General features: G+C 39.5%; 1 protein-coding gene and 1 long non-coding RNA gene across 2 annotated transcripts; both read left to right on the plus strand.

The window, feature by feature from the left end:
• The first annotated feature begins 714 nt into the window (after positions 1-714).
• Positions 715-1,769, plus strand: LOC132625608 (F-box protein CPR1-like). The gene is made up of 2 exons (XM_060340220.1): positions 715-805; positions 1,231-1,769. The coding sequence occupies exons 1-2, from the start codon at positions 715-717 to the stop codon at positions 1,767-1,769; spliced, it is 630 nt and encodes a 209-aa protein (XP_060196203.1).
• A 54-nt stretch (positions 1,770-1,823) lies between these two features.
• LOC132625609 (uncharacterized) lies at positions 1,824-12,322 on the plus strand. The gene is made up of 4 exons (XR_009576921.1): positions 1,824-2,201; positions 9,964-10,035; positions 10,939-10,989; positions 12,064-12,322. It is a non-coding gene; the product is annotated as an uncharacterized LOC132625609 (long non-coding RNA).
• The last annotated feature ends 9,849 nt before the right edge of the window (positions 12,323-22,171 follow it).

Genomic DNA, 22,171 nt, shown 5'->3' on the forward strand with positions numbered 1-22,171 from the left:
AAACTACCGTTCTAATTATCATATAAACCTTTGGAAAACATAACCTTAGGGAAGCTAGTTTCAATGTTTTTGCCATAACTTAGAAGGAATGATCTAACACTATTGATCAATTCACCTTTTAAATGTTGACTATGTCTCTCAATACTTTAATAAGTTCAATATTTTCAATGTTTATGACACTGCTTAGTACTTCTAGTTTGTTAGATATTGGTTATTTACTCATTCTCCACAAAATTAAAATATTCTCAAATTTGAAGTATTCAACTCGCTAATTTTGAAAAATTTGAGTATGGAGAAAAGTATTTTACTCAATGCATTGTTTCAATAATATTAATATTATTTTTAAAATCCATAGTAACTACAAGTTTTGGCATACGCAGAGGAACTAGTAAAAGATAGCAATGCAAAGCCTAAAAATAACAATTCCAAATCAATGGAGGCATTCACCGAACTATATGGAGAGGAGTGAGGTAATGGGCCTTGGGTATTATCGTAACTCTCTATGTATAATAAAATGTTACGATAGAAGAACCACAAAAACACACATGTGACGGGTAGTTAGTTAGAGAGACGAACGTCCGAGGAAAACATTTTTGGATCCAATTTAAATGAGAGATTGAAAAATTTCAAGAAGGTGATAAAAAATTTTCTATCTAGAGAAATTTCCATTTCAAACGTTTTAATTCACAATACATATGTCAAAAATAATCGACAATGGCGGATGGAATTATGAAGAAATTTCCCGAAGAGGTTCCCAGTTATATACTTTCGAGACTTACAGTGAAATCTCTAATGCGATACAGATGTATCTCTAAAATTTGGTATACTCTATTACAATCCTCTTATTTTATCAATCTTCATATCAAGCGCCCCATCACCACCAAAGACAAATTTATTCTTTTTAAACGATCTCTTCAAGAAGAAGAAGGGGAATTTAAAAATCTCTGTCTTTTCTTTGTGGTGGTGATGATAGTAATGATCTTATCCCCATTTCTCCAAATATAGAAGTTCCATGTCTATGTTCTAGTTATGCTAGTCTGTCTTATAGTCTCAGGGGGCCTTGCAATGGTCTGATTGTTCTGACTGATACCCAAAGCATTGTCTTACTTAATCCCGCCACTAGGAAATACAACCTGCTTCAACCCAGTCCATTTGGCTGTCCATAGGGTTTCAACCATTATGTTTTTGGTCTAGGATTTGGCTTCGACTTGATGGTGAATAATTAAAAAGTCGTTAGGATTTCAGAAAAATATTCGGATTCCTACAAGGATCCTTGCCTGAGAGGGTTCAAAGTTGAGATTTATGATTTGGACATTGATTCTTGGAGAGAACAAAACTATAAGGAGGAAGAGTTGCCCTTGGTGTTTTGGGTTCCTTGTTCTGAGATCTTTTACAAGGGAGTCGTTCATTGGTTTGCAATTGTAGATACAAAGGTAATTCTTTGTTTTGATATGAGCACTGATACATTTCGTAATATGAAGATGTCGGACACTTGTTATGTTCATGATGGGAAGTGTTATGGCCTTGTAATTTTTGATGAGTCTCTCACATTGATTTGTTATCGTGATCCAACATGTGAGATTGATCCAACAGTGGATATGATGGATATTTGGACAGTGAAAGATTATGGCGTAAATGATTCTTGGATTAAGTTATACACTATTAGACCTCTTCCTATTGAATCCCCTTTAACGGTTTGGAAGGATTTATTGCTTCTTCAAAGTAGAAGTGGACAATTGATTTCCTACAATTTTATTTTCAAACGGTAACAATCCCCTCTCTCTTCATTTTTTCTATTGCTTTTTCTTGGTCGAGTACAAATTTGCAGAAAAGGCCTGTCTTGGTTTGAATTTTTTTTTAAAAAAGAGTTGAATTGCAAAAGTTAATTTTGAAGTCCAGAATTGAGAATGGTCCCACATCGAAATTTATAGCTAAACCCTAACATTTGGGGTTCTATAAATAGAACCCCATTTTCTTCATTCACAGACGGTTTTTTTGAAAACCACATTGGGTTTTTACACCTACAATGGGTTCTTACACCCTCAAGAGTTTGAACACTCAGAAACTCGGCTAAGCCTTGAGTTTCAAGGAAGTTATCACTCACAATTAATTTTTAGGTCTCGTTTTCGTTCGTTGGAAGCTAGTTTGGGTGAAAGGTTGTTTGTCGACTCCGATCGCCCCCATCGCTGCTCATCAAAAAGGTAATTCCCTCTTTAAAATTCTATATTTTACTCTTTGTTTCTAATTTCGGTTTGATAGGTTAGTTTATGTATTTAGTTTTCTACACTTAAATTCAGAATTAATTAGACTGTTAATTGTATGGATTTCTTATGTGCTTGAATTCTGGACATCCTGTAGCTATAGTTCAAAAGTTGGTCCGTTCCCTTTATTTTCTTAAATTAGGTTCCTTTTTAGTGAAAAATTGGGATTTAAAAAATGTTTCCAGTTTAGTTTGGCTGGTATTGGTGATTGTTAAAAAAAAAAAACGGTTTCTACTTGTGTCACTAATAATGTGAATGACATTCTTTGTAGTTTTTCTTAATATAGTATAGATAGATATAGATATAGATATAGATATAGATAGATAGATATAGATGTGACCATATTTCTTATTATGGACACTAATATTCCTCTTGAAAGTGCAACATAAAGTTGGCCGTGTGAGAAAATATGTTATGATAGATACAATCCAATATTGAAGATATGGTTATTTGTTTATGTGTTTTATTTATTGTCAATTTTCATTGCAAAAAATAAACATACGAAAAAGCTATTCAAAGGTATGAGAAAATATACACTAAATCTGAATCTGAAAGCAACAAATTTTAAAAATTCGCAAGTGATGACTTCATTTTAATGCAATAGTGCAATCATGATCCAAATTTTGCTTTAACCTACTTGGATGCTAGGATTGCTTAGCACGCAACTGACATAAGTAGTAGATATTCCAAATTTCCCTAATTAGAGAAGAAAAAAAAAGGAATTTTGGTTAATTCAATCCATAATATATAAGTTCATAATCATCTGGGCTGCATTCTTGGTATACTATTTCCATAAATAAAATCTCCTTTCATGCGTCAAACAAATAAGGCTTAATGCATATGTAGCACCCTGAACTTGTTCTTTTTTTCATTTTGGAATCTTAACTAAGTGTTGTTCCTATTGAACCCCCGAAATCGTCCTCAAGTGTGTCTATAAAACATAATCTGACTTACATAGTATTCTATCTTCAATGTAGCAACATGCTGTTTGCAACAAATTTTAATATGCGGAAATAAATTACTACCACAAACAAAATATGAAGCAACAGAGATTTTATTAATCAATATTGCAGGTACAAGATCTGTTTACTCCCTTGATTCTTCTCTCTTAATTTTCTCTATGATTCGAGGGCCATTAGTAGCGTATTTCTCGATCGTAGGATGATTTGGATTTGGATATATGTGGACTTTCTATGGATATATGTCGAGTCCCAGAAAATTTTAATGTCTACAAATGCCCCCTACTTCAAGGTTTGTTGGAGTAAGATTGTCGAAACTCAAGACAAGACTTGAAGTACCCATATTATGGAGCCTCCATCCTGGTGGTTTTGTGACTCCAGAATTTGCAGATTTGATTTGTGAGAGAAGAGATGAAGGGCAGATTTGGTCCCACTGGGCGTACCAATTTGTTTGCAACAAATTTTAATATGCGGAAATAAATTATAACCACAAACAAAATATGAAGAAACATATATTTTATTGATAAATATTGCGGGTACAAAATCTGTTTTCTCCCTTGATTCTTCTCTCCTAATATTTCACCGTAGTTCGAGGGCCGTTAATAGCTTATTTCTCGAACGTAGGATGATTTGGATTTGGATATGTGGACTTTCTTGGGATGTATTTGATCTCCATGAAAGGATATTGTGGATCTTCTTGAAGTATTTGGTTGTCAAGAAATATCCGGCTATATATTGACCTCTTCTTGAATACCCATGAGTTTATGGGATATCTGAGATGTGTCTTGATCTCTTTATGAATACCCAGAGTTAATGGGATATTTGAGATGTATTTTTAAGGGAATATTCCTCCTTTATATAGGCGTGAGCTAGGGATTAGGGTAGGGTAGCCTCCTAGAAACCCTAATGGATATTGGGCTTGGTTTGTAGAGGCCCGACCTAACTCGGGTAAAATTTCAGTGTCTACAAATGCCCCCCACTTCAAGGCTTGTCGAGGTGTGGCTTGCCGAAACTCAAAGACGAGGCTTCAAGTATCCACGACGACAATATTTTTTCATTGCGTTGCTTTTGAGACGCCATTTACGTACACTTCTTTTCCAAAGTGTAGTTTAAATAATCATGAAGTAATTTTATCTGAACCGTTAAGTCAAATGGTCAATGACTCCAATCCCAAGTCAGCCTTGTTTTCCTTCTTTAATTTGTGGTAGTTCCTTTGATGAATATTTGGATATAGCAAAGTTATACACTGAATAACAATATCCAATGTAAATCAGTCCTTCAACTTGGCTAGTCAAAGGAAATATAGATAATTTAAGATGCCAATTGTTTTATGATTATGTTCCCTTCAGGACTTCTCAATCGAACTGATCATCAAAGTGTATTTGACTTCAAATTGAACACTAAGTACTATCCCTTGTAGGAGTGAATAGCAACCGATCACGATACACGTTCATCGGATGCAACATCATAGGTATTTTTATTTTTTCAAAATGTTGTTGATCTTCCCTGCGGCAGTCATGACAATTGGATCCATATTTTGCGGATATAATTTGTGGGAGAAGAGATGAAGGGCAGACTTGGTCCCACTGGGCGTGCCAATTTGTTTGCAACATATTTTAATATGCGGAAATAAATTACAACCACAAACAAAATATGTTGAAACAGAGATTTTATTGATGAATATTGTGGGTACAAGATCTGTTTACTCCCTTGATTCTTCTCTCCTAATATTTCTCCGTAATTCGAGGGCCGTTAGTAGCTTATTTCTCGAACGTAGGATGATTTGAGTTTGGATATGTGGACTTTCTTGGGATGTATTTGATCTCCATGAAAGGATATTGCGGATCTTCTTGAAGTATTTGGTTGTCAACAAAATATCCGGCTACATATTGACCTCTTCTTGAATACCCATGAGTTTATGGGATATCTGAGATGTGTCTTGATCACTTTATGAATACCCAGAGTTAATGGGATATTTGAGATTTATTTTTAAGTGTATATGTGCCCCCTTATATAGGGTAAGATAGGGTTTAGGGTATAGTAACCTCCAAGAAACCCTAACAGATATTGGCCCAACTCTTGTCGAGTCCTAGAAAATTTTAATGTCTACAAATTTTCTTGGATGTATTTAATCTCCATGAAAGGATATTGTGGATCTTCTTGAAGTATTTGGTTGTGAAGAAATACAAAAGTTGTTGCGATATTTTTCTGTCTTGATTATTATTTTCTCGATGCGAATTTTATTGTTTACAAATTCTGGCACGCCCAGCGGGACAATCTCTACCTCTCATCTCAACTTTTCAATCATCAAAGTTTAATAACATCGAGATGACTTCAGAGAAGATCAACTCCAAATCAATTTCCTATAAGGTTGCTAGCTCCAAGTTCTCTGCTGATGTGGAAGGCATCCTCGACATTACCATTGGTAGCATTGGACCAGTTACGAGGAGCAAAGAAAGCATGTTGGGACAACAAGCACTCCAAGTGTCATCCGTAACACTCCCACTTTTGGATCTTCATCTCCAAAAGGAGCGAGATCCTCTACTGATGCATCGGAGGAAGGAAGCAGCATTGCTGAAAAGATTAAGAAGACTCTAGCTCTACTTGATCTCTCTGGATCCAAGAACTCTACTATGAAGGAAGATGATGATACTTCAAGTGAAGGATCCTCTCCACTCACACCACATGAAGTAGGCCAGTCAAAGATCAACTTATGCGATAATCCATGCTATTCTCCAACATCCCCAACAATCATGTAAGCAATGGTAACTAATGCTTCATCGATGGAGGAGACACTAGCAAACTTGGCAAAGGTGATTGATGGCTTAGCCAAGCATGTGCAAAATCAAGACGCTCGGATTGAGAAGTTGATGGATAAGATGGATGGATTAATTGAAGGAGAATCCAGCCACGCACCTGGGAAGGGTCCATAAGCACAGGAGACTGAACCTCGTGCAAAACAAGTACCGCATACCAAGGAAATTCCAGTTTCTTCTGAAGGGATGATTCCGCTCGACCGACTAAAGGAGTTCATCGAAGGGATTATTAAGGATAAGTACGAAGTTGCTACCAAGTCTTCTTTTACTTACGAAAAGTCGTACACTACAAGAATTGATAACTTCAAGATGCCTGCCGGTTATCAACCTCCCAAATTTCAACAATTTGAAGGCAAGGGAAATCCAAAGAAACATGTTGCACACTTTGTTGAAACATGTAATAACGCTGGGACCTATGGAGACAATCTTGTCAAGTAGTTCGTCCGCTCCCTCAAGGGGAATGCCTTTGACTGGTACACTGATCTTGAGCCTAATTATATCAATAGTTGGGAGCAACTAGAGCAGGAGTTCCTCAATCACTTTTATAGCACAAGGCGTACCGTGAGCATGGTCGAACTCACAAGCACTCTCCATAGGAAGGGCAAACCAGTTATCGATTTCATCAATCGATGGAGAAATGCAAGTCTAAACTGCAAAGATAGACTCAGCGAAGCTTCTGCGATAGAGATATGTATCCAAGGAATGCATTGGGGGCTTCACTACATCTTGCAAGGAATTAAGCCAAGGTCTTTTGAAGAACTAGCTACTCGTGCTCATGACATGGAGTTGAGTATGTCTTCCACTGGGAATGAAGTAATGCCCATCTATGACCCTCGCAAAGGAAAGGACAAGCAGGAACTCAAGAAATGGAGCAAGTTCGTTCCCAAGAGTGACAACAAAGAATCTATGAACGTCAATGTCTCGCCTATAAATTTTACTACGAAGGTGAGCAAGAAGCAGAGTATGAAAGCAACTTCTTTCCAAGATAACAAAAGTCGAAAGTCGACCTTGAAGGACATGCAAGAAAGAGAATACCCCTTCCTGGATTCTGATGTCCCTGAAATTTTTGATGAACTACTTGAGCTGAAACTCATTGAGTTACCAGAGATGAAGCGGCCTAATGAAGCTGGAAGAACAAACGACCCGAACTATTGCAAGTATCATCGACTTGTGGGTCACCCTCTTGAGAAGTGCTTTGTCTTTAAGGACAAAGTTATGCAGTTGGCTAATGAAAACAAGATTCTGCTTGATGATGAGAAGGAAAGTTCGAATCAAGTCTCTATCACCTTTGGCTCTTTCGATCTGGTCCAGATATGCAGATTAGATTTGTGAGAGAAGAGATGAAGGGCAGATTTGGTCGCACTGGGCGTGCCAATTTGTTTGCAACAAATTTTAATATGCGAAAATAAATTATAACCACAAACAAAATATGACGAAACATATATTTTATTGATAAATAATGCGGGTACAAAATCTGTTTACTCCCTTGATTCTTCTCTCCTAATATTTCTCCGTAGTTCGAGGGCCGTTAGTAGCTTATTTCTTGAACGTATGATGATTTGGATTTGGATATGTGGACTTTCTTGGGATGTATTTGATCTCCATGAATGGATATTGTGGATCTTCTTGAAGTATTTGGTTGTCAAGAAATATCCGGCTACATATTGACCTCTTCTTGAATACCCATGAGTTTATGGGATATCTGAGATGTGTCTTGATCTCTTTATGAATACCCAGAGTTAATGGGATATTTGAGATGTATTTTTAAGGGAATATGCCTCCTTTATATAGGCGTGAGCTAGGGATTAGGGTAGGGTATCCTCCTAGAAACCCTAATGGATATTGGGCTTGGTTTGTAGAGGCCCGACCTAAATCGGGTAAAATTTCAGTGTCTACAAATGCTAATATATATTCTAATTTAATTATGCCATCTTTTAGCTAAAATTAGTAGAAATTGAGATGGGAAAAAAGAGTAAGCTCTTAATTAAGCTAGCAGTGGAGGAGCAGAATCGGGAGAAACTGACACATCCATGACCTAAAGAATAGCTTAACACACGTCTAAAATATTACTTCACCTTCATTACCACAATTTAATTTTTTCTTCTAATAAAAATCAGATTTAGATGGTTTGGTAGACACACTTGAGGATGAGTTCAGAGATTCAATAAGAACAACACTTAGTTGAGGTGCCAAAATGGAAAAAGGGGACAAGTTTAGGGAGCCGCATATGCATTAACCCAGCAAATAAATATCACTATCATGACTTTTTCTTATGTCAAGTATGTTTAAATTGGATTTCGAGTTGCTATCGAAAAGAGTAAGTTAACAGAGTACTTAAACAGCGCCTCTTTTTTCTTGTACATCGCAATTCAACATCCAAAAACTACATGCACGGCCATAATAAAACATTTTGTTTCTTCATCCATAAGAAAACGTGCTATAGTAAATTGTATCTTGATTCTTGTTGTGCAGTTTCTTTGATTCGTCACTTTAATGTTATCTCTTTAATTAGTAACCCAAACTTCCCATCCTTCATTAATTTGCTTTCTGGTTTACATCTTAACGTTTGGTAGTTAGCCAAAATTATCCCGGGACTAATTTATCCCACTTCTTGGGATTATTTTATCCCATTTGGGAGATGGGATAAAATAATCCAGGATAAGTGGGATAAGGTGGGATATCCCACCCTTAGGATAAGGCTTCATTTTGTACCGTGTTTGGTAGGAGGTATAAATTTATCCCAGGATAAATTTATACCTCCTACCAAACACGGTACAAAAAATTAGTGATGGGATATCCCAGCCTACACCATGCACCAAACGACCCTTATCAAAGAAGAAATCAAAAGATAAAGGGATGTAAAGTAGAAAAATAAAAAGATGTTAGAAAATATTAGTGCCACGTATCCATAATTATGGAGTTTCAAGTATATGTTCTTGATACCTTAAAAGAAATCAAAGCACAAGTAAAATATTGCGCGAAAGTGAATGCCAATTTTCATATTTCCCATTAGTGACATTAGAACAGTCCTTGCCTATCCATAACATTATCTAAAGACAAGTAACATATCTGGGAATCCAAATACCTCTTTTCAATATCTCTTTAATTTGCCGCATTTGGAAAATGGCATAAGTATTGACATCATTGGCAGAGTTGCAACATGTGTTTCATATTTGACCAATGAAAATAATGAAGCAACTCTTCGTGAAACTTCGCAGCCTTTTAGATTTTTTATCCAATTAATCATTACGGCAATTCATTTATGTAATAAAGCACCTCTTCAGAATTTTTGTGGCTATTAAATGTTTTTTTAAATTAATAATTATTAAGTAAGGGTATTTAACTAATTTAACTTTCAAGTTAGTGAGTTCATGCTTTTAATATAATATAGATTCAGATTCCGGATTGATAACTGTTATATCCCGTGTTTTCACACATTTGGAAAAATTTGAAACATATTAGATTTTTGAGAAATAAAGTCAAATTTGGTTTTTAAGTAACATAAGAGTTGTGCATGAAAGAATGGGGTCATGGAAGTGTGGGACAAGGTTAAGGGTAATTTTGGAATTTTAGAAATTAGTTTCGGGAATTATGCAATGCGATCTATAAGTTATTGGGCCAAAAAAAATTTGAATGGAAAATTGAGGCCCAAAAGTAGGGCATGGCAGGCCATGGGAAGGCCAAAACCCATGGCCTTATAACATTTTTTCCATGTGGTTAATTGACTAATGGACCATATTGTATTATATATGTGATCTTATCTAGTAAATTCTAAAGATAAGAAGCAAGAAATTAAGAAAAGCAAGAGCAAGAAGAAAGAAGGGTTCGGGTGACCCTAAGGAAAATTCACCATTAAAAATATTGCTCCAAAAATTCTTGTCTTGTTGAATTTCTACTAAGTTTATTACCCTTGTTAACTTGGTGTAGTTGGTTTGGAGAAAGGAGACCTTATTTCATCAAAGTGAACACAAGTTCAAGTGAAGAAGACTTGAGGAAAAGGTGAAAATTTATGCCTTATTCTTGTGTTATAAAGTCTTGTTTGTGTTGTAGCATATAGAAATGTGTTGATTGTATGGAAAAATGGAAGTTTGTAAAGTGGGTTTGGAATATGATGTGTAGCCGTGTGTATGTATAAATTGTATAGCCATAATGTGTTGAATTCATGTTATATTCTAGTTATGGTTGTGATGAAATGCATATTGGGATTGAAAGTTGAATGATTTAGTTGAACTTGCCAAAGAAGGCTTGTGGCCGTGACCTATGTTGAAGTTGGGATGGAAATGAATTAAGTTATTTAGGGTGTTAGTGTGTTATTATGATGGTTGCAATGTAAATGAAGTTAGAATGATATAAGTTTGTATTGAATTAGAATGTAGAAACTTATGTCGTTTTAGCATGACTTTCCGACATTAAGGAAATGAAATAGTTTGGTTGTTAATTGTGATGATCATTGATGAATTTGGAAGTTGGAAACATGTTATGAAGTTGTATGCCAAAGATTTGATGTTTTGCATAAGTTATGACTTTGACAGAAAGTTGTATATTATGTATATCGAGTGTATAACTTGAGGAAAACGATATGAAATGTTTCTAGAACTATATGGTGATGATCTTGATTGTTGATGAATGTGAAATTATTGATATTAGTTGAAAGTTGGGTTGAAATGAAGGTTATGTCAACTTGTTAGAAAGATGACTAGTTGAAGGATATTTGTGTTTTTAATGTTCGTTGTTGATATTGATGTTATCGTTTGGGTTGTTGTTGATGATTTCTAGCCGAGTTGAATTCTCGGGGTGCTATATGTATAGGGGAAGTGCTGCCGAAATTTCGGTAGACAAATATGCATTAAGTTGAAACTTTGGTATTCATAACTCACAATTGGTAAACCTGACCAATTACAGATTTTTGACGAAACGGGAAATGAGTTTGGAAAGGCGTAAAGAGCTTGAAAGGTATGTAAAACAACCCCAATTCTTCCCTTGGCATGCCCTTAGTGTGTTAGGGTCGGATCCGGGCCTCGAAAGACTTCTTGGCCCTCGGAATGCGCAAGAGAAATTCTCCATTTTTCCTTCAGTAGAATTGAACCATTTTGGTATGCTTTTCTTGAAATTATGCAATTTTGTTCTAAATTACTTGGAAGGTCACAGAATGTTTGTAGAACCTTTTTAGGTGACTCCATAAGCTTGGAGGGCATAATTTGAGCCCGCCGCCTTGTTTGTCCCGAGGCGGGCCCACTATTCCCGGTTTTGCCCTTAATGTACTAAAGTTTTCTTTTTAAGCAATTTTTGAAAGAAACGTTGTGACTATCCTTTTAATTACTTAACGAATATTGTTTTAAATACTCTATTAAGTCTTACAAATTATTCTGACAACCGGAATGACTTCGGGAAGGTTATATTTCTGTAATTTATTATGATATCCGAAATGCATCTATTATGATCCCGTCCAACTCCATTGGATTTGTTTGACTTTGATACGCTTCATCGAGTCTTTGAAAATATCTATGGTAATTTTAAATTGCATTAGTCTCTCACTACTCCATTCGTGGATGCCCCAATGTTTCCCACACTGAACCCGGGCCAGGATATGTTGTCAAGCGTGATCCTTTGCATTGTTCGCCGTGCCTCGATGTGAGGGGGCAGGTATACGCGTACATGGGTTTGTGGAGTATGCTGTGCCATGTACACTTGTTCTGATATGATTTACTATGGCCATCTGATATGACATATTATGTTACGGGGTTATGCCCCTATTTTGATTCTTCTGTGATGTGGCACCAGCGTCGGGAGGGTGGCCACGTTCTGTCTGCCGAGTCCCTTGGCAGGGGCCGGATTTGATATGACATATGTTTCTATACACACTCCGCATGTTTTGAAAATATATATCTGATACTTTGTATTTTCTGTTTACTTTCTGTACGTTCTATACCAGTTATGATTTTGTTTCTGCAACTCAGGCTTTACATATTCAGTACATATTTCGTACTGACCCCCTTTCCTCGGGGGCTGCGTTTTCATGCCGCGCAGGTACTGACGATAGGTTTGCCGATCCGTCTGTCTAGGATATCTTTTCCGCCATTTGGAGCGCTCTTTTATTCAGAGCCATCTTTTGGTACAGTCTGTCACTTCTATATGTGTATATTCTCGTTCATGGGTACGGCGGGGCCCTGTCCTGCCATATGATTCTGTTGGTCCATTTAGAGGTCTGTAGACATGTTTGTGGGTTGGGATCTTTCTGTACAGCTGTGTGTATATATTGTGTTTGAGCGATCCCATTCGCCGCGACGGCCGGTCCGCATATATTTAAATGTTACTCTGTTGGCCCTGTGTGGCCTTTGTTGGTATTTTCTGCGTGCAGGGTATATGGGATAGTCCTTAAAACAAAGGAAACTCTGCCGAAATTTTTCTGGAAATTATCTAAATTGGAAATAAAGCCTTGTCGGCTTCTGCTATATACTAGAATGTGTTTGAGTGCCCAGATCGGGCACTAGTCACGGCCTACGGGGTTGGGTCGTGACAAAAGTGGTATCAGAGCAGTTCGTCCTCGGAATGTCCACAGACCGTGTCTAGTAGAGTCTTGTTTATCGGTGTGTTGTGCACCACGCCTATAAACAGGAGGCTACAGGGCATTTAGGATACTACCCTTCTTTCTGTCTTAGATCGTGCGATAGAGCTATGTTATCAGGATGACCCCTCCCTAACGAGTGGCTATGTTTGCAGATATGCCTCCAAAAAAGGCAACAGCGGCCCAAAAGGCCAAGTCAGCAGCCTTGGGAGAGACTAGCCGGGTCCAGAGGATTACCAGGGCCCAGGCACATATTGCTCCGGGGACTTTGCCCCAGACAGAGGGTTCGTCTACACCGCCACTCGTGGAGGAGATTGGGGCGGCCGCAGCCGCAGATCGGGGGGCGGCTCCACCGCCAGCTCCCGCAGTTCCAGTACCTGAGCCTCCAGCTCCACGGCCAGGCACTGAGGATCAGTCTATGAGGGAGGCAGTCCAATTATTGACCAGACTGGTGGCAGGACAGGTCCAGGGGCATGGACTGGGAGGTGACCGGGCAGTCAGGCGTGATAGTTCGAGAGCCCGTGAGTTTTTCACTTGTAACCCTCCAGAGTTCTTCGGGACAAAGCCCGAGGAGGATCCTGAGGAGTTTATCAGGAAGATGCGACGCACTCTAGATTTGATTAATGCTTCCGAGACAGAGTCAGTCGCGTTAGCTTCGTACCGGTTATATGATGTGGCGGCAAACTGGTACGAGTCATGGGGGCTATCCAGGGGGGACGGCGCTCCTCCAGCAGTTTGGGGCGAATTTTCTCAGGCATTTCTCGGACATTTTCTGCCCCCAGAGTTGCGACGAGCCAGATCTGATAGATTCTTATTATTGAGGCAGAAGGGCCGCAGTATCCGGGACTATAGTTTGAAGTTTGATTCCTTGGCCCGATATGCACCTACTGTGGTGGCTACTATGGCGGACCGGATGCACAGATATATTATGGGGCTGGATCGGTATTTTGTTGATAGCTGCTTAGTATTGGCTGCTCAGCCCGGTATGGACATTGCCCGTATCCAGGCCCATGCCCAGGGCATGGAGGATCGGGGCAGAGGAGGACACCAGCCTAACAGGGGCCAGGATCGGAGACAGCCCAAGAGGGCCAGGTCATCTGGAGATTTTCGGGGCAGACAGCCCCAACAGCCGCAGCAGCCTAGCAGATTTTCATCTCAGCCAGCGCAGAGCGCGCCTCCCCAGCCTACCGGTCGCAGATTTGATAGCCCAGGGTATTCAGGAGCGGGCCAGAGCTCCAGGGCTTCAGGTTCACGGACAGATAGGGGTTCTGGTCAGATGAGGCCACCCAGGGTTCAGTGTTCTTTTTGCGGCAGATACCATACGGGAGAGTGCTACAGAGCCACCGGTGCATGCTTTTCTTGTGGCCGTCAGGGCCATTCTGTGAGAGATTGCCCGTATAAGGGTAGTTCGGGTGGTGCAGCGCAGCCTACCGGATCAGCCGCTGGGTCTTCATCTTCGTCAGTGGCTATGCGCCCTACGGGGCAGGGTATTTCGGCACCAGCGGGTCGCGGCAGAGGCCGTGGTGGAGCTTCTGGTATTAGCAGTCCTTCGAACCGCATTTATGCTCTGTCCAGCCGCCAGGATCAGGCGGCATCGCCTAATGTCGTTACAGATACATTATTGGTTTTCTCTCGGTCTGTGTATGCATTGATTGATCCAAGTTCGACTTTGTCATATATTTCGCCTCTGGTTGCTAGTAAAATTGGTATAACGTCTGAACCTATAGAGCCGTTTGAGGTAGCCACACCGATTGGGGACTTTATTGTAGCGAAACAGGTATATAAAGACTGTTCTGTAACTGTATATGGCCGTGACACTAAGGCAGATCTGGTGGAGTTAGATATGATCGAGTTCGATGTTATTATGGGAATGGACTGGCTAGCCTCCTGTTATGCTAATGTTGACTGCCAAAATAAGGTAGTTCGTTTCCAGTTTCCTGCGGAGCCAGTTATAGAATGGGCCGGTAATACAACATCGCTGAAAGGTAAGTTTATTTCATACCTTAAGGCGAAGAAATTGATCAGAAAGGGTTATTTTTATCATCTGGTTCGGGTACAAGACTTGACAGCAGAAACACCGACTCTTCAGTCAGTTCCCGTGGTTAATGAATTTCCGGATGTATTCCCAGATGAGCTTCCAGGCCTTCCTCCGAAGAGGGAAATAGATTTTACTATTGATTTGCTTCCAGATACTCAGCCGATATCTATTCCCCCGTACAGAATGGCACCGGCAGAATTGAAAGAACTGAAAAAGCAGTTGAAGGATCTGTTAGAAAAAGGCTTTATCAGGCCCAGTACTTCGCCTTGGGGAGCCCCGGTATTATTTGTGCGTAAGAAAGACGGGTCGTTGCGTATGTGTATTGATTATCGGCAGCTGAATAAGGTAACTATAAAGAATAAATACCCCCTCCCAGAATTGATGACTTGTTTGATCAGTTACAGGGCGCCAGATATTTTTCGAAGATAGATATTCGGTCAGGCTATCATCAGGTACGGGTACGAGAGGCTGATATTCCCAAGACAACATTCCGGACCAGATATGGGCATTATGAATTCAGAGTTATGTCTTTTGGGCTGACTAATGCTCCTGCGGTATTCATGGATTTAATGAACCGGGTATTCAGGCCGTTCTTAGACATGTTCGTAATTGTATTTATCGATGATATCCTGGTTTATTCTCCGTCCGAGGCAGAGCACGCAGATCATCTGAGAGAGGTACTTGGGGTACTTCGGCATCGGAAATTATATGCAAAATTTTCTAAATGTGAATTCTGGCTGGCTTCAGTGGCCTTCTTGGGGCATGTTATTGCAGCTGATGGTGTCCGTGTGGACACACAGAAGATTGAGGCCGTGAAGAATTGGCCCAGACCTATGACGCCCACAGAGGTACGCAGTTTCCTGGGATTGGCAGGTTATTACAGGAGATTTGTGGAGAAGTTTGCTTCGATTTCAGCGCCTTTGACAAGGCTGACTCAGAAGGGAGCTAAGTTCCAGTGGTCTGACGCTTGTGAACGGAGCTTCCAGTTGCTGAAGGAGAAGCTGACTACAGCCCCAGTTCTGACTCTTCCAGAGGGACCGGACGGGTATGTTATTTATTGTGACACTTCTGGCATGGGGTTAGGCTGTGTATTGATGCAGCATGGCAGAGTTATAGCGTATGCTTCCCGGCAGCTCAAGAAGCATGAGAAGATTTATCCTACCCACGATCTGGAGCTCGCAGCGGTGATTCATGCTCTGAAGATATGTAGACACTATTTATATGGCGGTCATGTGGATATCTATACTGATCATAAGAGTCTCCAGTATATTTTCAGGCAGAGAGAGCTTAATTTGCGACAACGGAGGTGGCTGGAGCTTCTGAAAGATTATGACGTGGATATTCTGTATCATCCGGGTAAGGCTAATGTTGTTCCCGATGCGCTCAGTCGGAAGTCTATGGGCAGTTTGGCTGATTTACAGCCAGACAGGAGAGAGATAGCCCGTGATATTCAGCAGTTGGCTAGTCTCGGGGTTCGTCTGGCCGATTCTGGAGATACACGGATTTTTGTTCGAGGGGTTTCTGAGTCATCCCTCAGGGACGATATTAAGCGGCATCAGTTCGAGGATCCTGTCTTAGCTCGGTACAGGGACACAGCCTATGATAAGGAGAGGACTCCGTTCGAGTTTTCACCGGACGGCACTATGTTATACAAAGGCAGGTTGTGTGTACCGGATATTGCAGGCCTTCGGCAGCAGGTTATGAGCGAGGCACATTATGCTCGCTACTCGGTCCATCCTGGGTCTACGAAGATGTACCATGATCTCCGATGCTTATACTGGTGGGACGGTATGAAGCGGGATATTGCAGAATTCGTCGCCCAGTGTCCTAATTGTCAGCAGGTCAAGGTTGAGCATCAGAAGCCGGGTGGACTGTTGCAGGAGATGGAAATCCCGACTTGGAAGTGGGAGGTTATTAATATGGACTTCATTACAGGTTTGCCTCGCACTCCACGGAAGTATGATTCCATCTGGGTCGTTGTTGATAGGCTGACGAAATCAGCCCATTTTCTTCCCGTCAGGACTACTTATTCCGCCGAGGATTATGCCAGGCTCTATATTAGAGAGATTGTGAAGCTTCACGGAGTTCCTATATCTATTATTTCTGACAGAGGCGCCCAGTTTACGGCGCGTTTCTGGAGGTCGTTTCAGGAGGGTCTAGGGACTCAGGTGAGTCTGAGCACAGCCTTTCATCCTCAGAGCGACGGACAGGCCGAGCGCACTATACAGACGCTGGGGGATATGTTGCGGGCCTGTGTTATTGATTTCAGAGGTAGCTGGGATGATCACTTGCCATTGATTGAGTTTGCATATAATAACAGTTATCATTCCAGCATCCAGATGGCTCCGTACGAGGCTTTATATGGTAGGAAATGCAGGTCACCTATCGGCTGGTTTGATATTGGCGAGACAGAGTTAATTGGCCCAGATATGATCCAGCAGGCCGTTGATAAGGTGAAACTTATTCGGGAGCGGCTATTGGCAGCCAGAGTCGACAGAAATCATACGCTGATAAACGGCGTCGTCCTTTGGAATTCCAGGTTGGTGATTGGGTATTTCTGAAGGTATCGCCTATGAAAGGCGTAATGCGGTTAGGCAGAAAGGGCAAACTTAGTCCGTGTTATATTGGGCCTTATTTGATTGTGCGGAAAATTAGGAATGTCGCCTATGAGTTCGATCTGCCATCTGATTTGGAAGCGGTACATCCGGTATTCCATGTATCTATGCTCCGCAAATGCATTGGTGATCCCTCCCAAATATTTCCTGCGGATGATATTCAGGTGACGGAGCAATTATCTTATGAGGAGCAGCCCGTAGCTATTTTGGACCGCCAGGTAAGAAAGCTCCGAAACAAAGATGTAGCCTCTGTTAAGGTGCTGTGGCGTAACAATAATAGGGAGGAAATGACCTGGGAGGCCGAAGAGGAGATGAAGAAGAAATATCCTCATTTGTTCCCAGTGCCCTCAGGTAATTTCGAATCTTTGCTTAATTCCATTTCAATAATGAATGTGTACCACATGTGTTGTTTATATACATGAACTCCCCCACATGTGCTGATTAATTTAACATTCGAGGACGAATGTTCTAAAGGGGGGGAGGATGTTATATCCCGTGTTTTCACACATTTGGAAAAATTTGAAACATATTAGATTTTTGAGAAATAAAGTCAAATTTGGTTTTTAAGTAACATAAGAGTTGTGCATGAAAGAATGGGGTCATGGAAGTGTGGGACAAGGTTAAGGGTAATTTTGGAATTTTAGAAATTAGTTTCGGGAATTATGCAATGTGATCTATAAGTTATTGGGCCAAAACAAATTTGAATGGAAAATTGAGGCCCAAAAGTAGGGCATGGCCGGCCATGGGAAGGCCAAAACCCATGGCCTTATAACATTTTTTCCATGTGGTTAATTGACTAATGGACCATATTGTATTATATATGTGATCTTATCTAGTAAATTCTAAAGATAAGAAGCAAGAAAATAAGAAAAGCAAGAGCAAGAAGAAAGAAGGGTTCGGGTGACCCTAAGGAAAATTCACCATTAAAAATATTGCTCCAAAAATTCTTGTCTTGTTGAATTTCTACTAAGTTTATTACCCTTGTTAACTTGGTGTAGTTGGATTGCAGAAAGGAGACCTTATTTCATCAAAGTGAACACAAGTTCAAGTGAAGAAGACTTGAGGAAAAGGTGAGAATTTATTCCTTATTCTTGTGTTATAAAGTCTTGTTTGTGTTGTAGCATATAGAAATGTGTTGATTGTATGGAAAAATGGAAGTTTGTAAAGTGGGTTTGGAATATGATGTGTAGCCGTGTGTATGTATAAATTGTATAGCCATAATGTGTTGAATTCATGTTATATTCTAGTTATGGTTGTGATGAAATGCATATTGGGATTGAAAGTTGAATGATTTAGTTGAACTTGCCAAAGAAGGCTTGTGGCCGTGACCTATGTTGAAGTTGGGATGGAAATGAATTAAGTTATTTAGGGTGTTAGTGTGTTATTATGATGGTTGCAATGTAAATGAAGTTAGAATGATATAAGTTTGTATTGAATTAGAATGTAGAAACTTATGTCGTTTTAGTATGACTTTCCGACATTAAGGAAATGAAGTAGTTTGGTTGTTAATTGTGATGATCATTGATGAATTTGGAAGTTGGAAACATGTTATGAAGTTGTATGCCAAAGATTTGATGTTTTGCATAAGTTATGACTTTGACAGAAAGTTGTATATTATGTATATCGAGTGTATAACTTGAGGAAAACGATATGAAATGTTTCTAGAACTATATGGTGATGATCTTGATTGTTGATGAATGTGAAATTATTGATATTAGTTGAAAGTTGGGTTGAAATGAAGGTTATGTCAACTTGTTAGAAAGATGACTAGTTGAAGGATATTTGTGTTTTTAATGTTCGTTGTTGATATTGATGTTATCGTTTGGGTTGTTGTTGATGATTTCTAGCCGAGTTGAATTCTCGGGGTGCTATATGTATAGGGGAAGTGCTGCCGAAATTTCGGTAGACAAATATGCATTAAGTTGAAACTTTGGTATTCATAACTCACAATTGGTAAACCTGACCAATTACAGATTTTTGACGAAACGGGAAATGAGTTTGGAAAGGCGTAAAGAGCTTGAAAGGTATGTAAAACAACCCCAATTCTTCCCTTGGCATGCCCTTAGTGTGTTAGGGTCGGATCCGGGCCTCGAAAGACTTCTTGGCCCTCGGAATGCGCAAGAGAAATTCTCCATTTTTCCTTCAGCAGAATTGAACCATTTTGGTATGCTTTTCTTGAAATTATGCAATTTTGTTCTAAATTACTTGGAAGGTCACAGAATGTTTGTAGAACCTTGTTAGGTGACTCCATAAGCTTGGAGGGTATAATTTGAGCCCGCCGCCTTGTTTGTCCCGAGGCGGGCCCACTATTCCCGGTTTTGCCGTTAATGTACTAAAGTTTTCTTTTTAAGCAATTTTTGAAAGAAACGTTGTGACTATCCTTTTAATTACTTAACGAATATTGTTTTAAATACTCTATTAAGTCTTACAAATTATTCTGACAACCGGAATGACTTCGGGAAGGTTATATTTCTGTAATTTATTATGATATCTGAAATGCATCTATTATGATCCCGTCCAACTCCATTGGATTTGTTTGACTTTGATACGCTTCATCGAGTCTTTGAAAATATCTATGGTAATTTTAAATTGCATTAGTCTCTCACTACTCCATTCGTGGATGCCCCAATGTTTCCCACACTGAACACGGGCCAGGATATGTTGTCAAGCGTGATTCTTTGCATTGTTCGCCGTGCCTCGATGTGAGGGGGCAGGTATACGCGTACATGGGTTTGTGGAGTATGTTGTTCCATGTACGCTTGTTCTGATATGATTTACTATGGCCATCTGATATGACATATTATGTTACGGGGTTATGCCCCTATTTTGATTCTTCTGTGATATGGCACTAGCGTCGGGAGGGTGGCCACGTTCTGTCTGCCGAGTCCCTTGGCAGGGGCCGGATTTGATATGACATATGTTTCTATGCACACTCCGCATGTTTTGAAAATATATATCTGATACTTTGTATTTTCTGTTTACTTTCTGTACGTTCTATACCGGTTATGATTTTGTTTTTGCAACTCAGGCTTTACATATTCAGTACATATTTCGTACTGACCCCCTTTCCTCGGGGGCTGCGTTTTCATGCCGCGCAGGTACTGACGATAGGTTTGCCGATCCGTCTGTCTAGGATATCTTTTCCGCCATTTGGAGCGCTCTTTTATTCAGAGCCATCTTTTGGTACAGTCTGTCACTTCTATATGTGTATATTCTCGTTCATGGGTACGGCGGGGCCCTGTCCTGCCATATGATTCTGTTGGTCCATTTAGAGGTCTGTAGACATGTTTGTGGGTTGGGATCTTTCTGTACAGCTGTGTGTATATGTTGTGTTTGGGCGATCCCATTCGCCGCGGCGGCCGGTCCGCATATATTTAAATGTTACTCTGTTGGCCCTGTGTGGCCTTTGTTGGTATTTTCTGCGTGCAGGGTATATGGGATAGTCCGTAAAACAAAGGAAACTCTGCCGAAATTTTTCTAGAAATTATCTAAATTGGAAATAAAGCCTTGTCGGCTTCTACTATATACTAGAATGTGTTTGAGTGCCCAGATCGGGCACTAGTCACGGCCTACGGGGTTGGGTCGTGACAATAACAAATCGGGATCAGAATATACTCAAATATAGAATTCCGTTAAGACTCAAATACTCAACTAGATGACACAAAAAAAGAAAAAGAAAAAAAGAAGAGAATATTTTTAAGTTCTGCAACTCCGTTTGTTCAGTTTTTCAAATTGAAAATATTTAAAATCTCCAAAATGTTATAAAATAATAAAGCTAGTAGAAGAATATTGTAGAGAAAGACAGAAGAGAATTCCGTTTATTTCTCTTGAGGGATGAAATACAATGAAGAAAACCTCTATATTTATAAGTAAAAACAGTTTGATCCAAAGTCACAAATCCAGATTTTTCTCCTAAAGATAGGCATCCACAATAATAAATAAATAATATTTATAACACTCTCTCTTGGATGTCTATTTGATAGGTAATGTTCCTCGTTAAGACCTTATTAGAAAAAAAAAAACTAAATGGGAAAAAATTCTAGTGAAGGAAAAAGAGTACACATTTTTAATAATACGCCCTTTGGTTGCCTCATTAAAAACCTTAAAAGGAAAAATCAGTGGGACAAAAACCTTGAAGGGGAAAAAGAGTACAACACGTATTAACTTCCCCTGATGAGAACTTCAATCCAAAAACTTGAATCTTCACATCTCAATCTTGTGCACCATCTTCTCAAAATTTGCTGTTGGTAGAGACTTGGGGAATAAATCAGTCCTATTATCACTCGAACGAATCTGTTGCACATTGATATCACCATTCTTCTAGAGCTCAATTGAATAAAAACTTTGGTGAAATATATGATTTGTTATATCTCCTTTATGAATCTCCCTTTAGCTGGACTGTGTATCTTGCATCTCCACTTTTTTGAAAGAGTTGCATCATCGATATATTATATTGTTGGAATCACGCCATGTACATTTCTGACTTGCTTTATAAACTGATCTTACCTTTGTATCAATTGACTGTCATGTTGAACAACATCGCATGATCGAAATTCTTCATGGAAATAGATAACATGTCTAGATCGAACATTTTTGTCGATTAGATGTATGCTCTGTATATCCAATAAACTTGACAATATCTATTAGGACAACACATTCATATCACACTTGCAGTTGATCTTATTTCAACATTTACATGTAGGAGTAAAACTGCATCAAACTCATAGTTATAGCATATATAAATGCATTAATTGAATATATATATATATATATATACGGTACTTTTGGACCAAACAATTCTACAAGTTTCTCATTTCAACATCTTTTAGAAGATAATCTATTTATTTTGTAAACTCTTCAAGAGGTTCAATAATATGTAAGTCATTAACTTGCACCATTAATATACCAGATTTTGAT

The sequence above is a fragment of the Lycium barbarum genome, unplaced genomic scaffold (assembly GCF_019175385.1).
Source record: "Lycium barbarum isolate Lr01 unplaced genomic scaffold, ASM1917538v2 unchr_scaffold_106, whole genome shotgun sequence".
NCBI lineage: Eukaryota > Viridiplantae > Streptophyta > Magnoliopsida > Solanales > Solanaceae > Lycium > Lycium barbarum.

Coding starts and splice junctions, on each gene's coding strand:
- LOC132625608 (XM_060340220.1), top strand. CDS start 715: ATGGCGGATGGAATTATGAAGAAATTTCCCGAAGAGGTTCCCAGTTAT. Junction 806..1,230: donor ATCTCTAATGCGATACAGAT/GTATCTCTAAAA, acceptor ATAATTAAAAAG/TCGTTAGGATTTCAGAAAAA.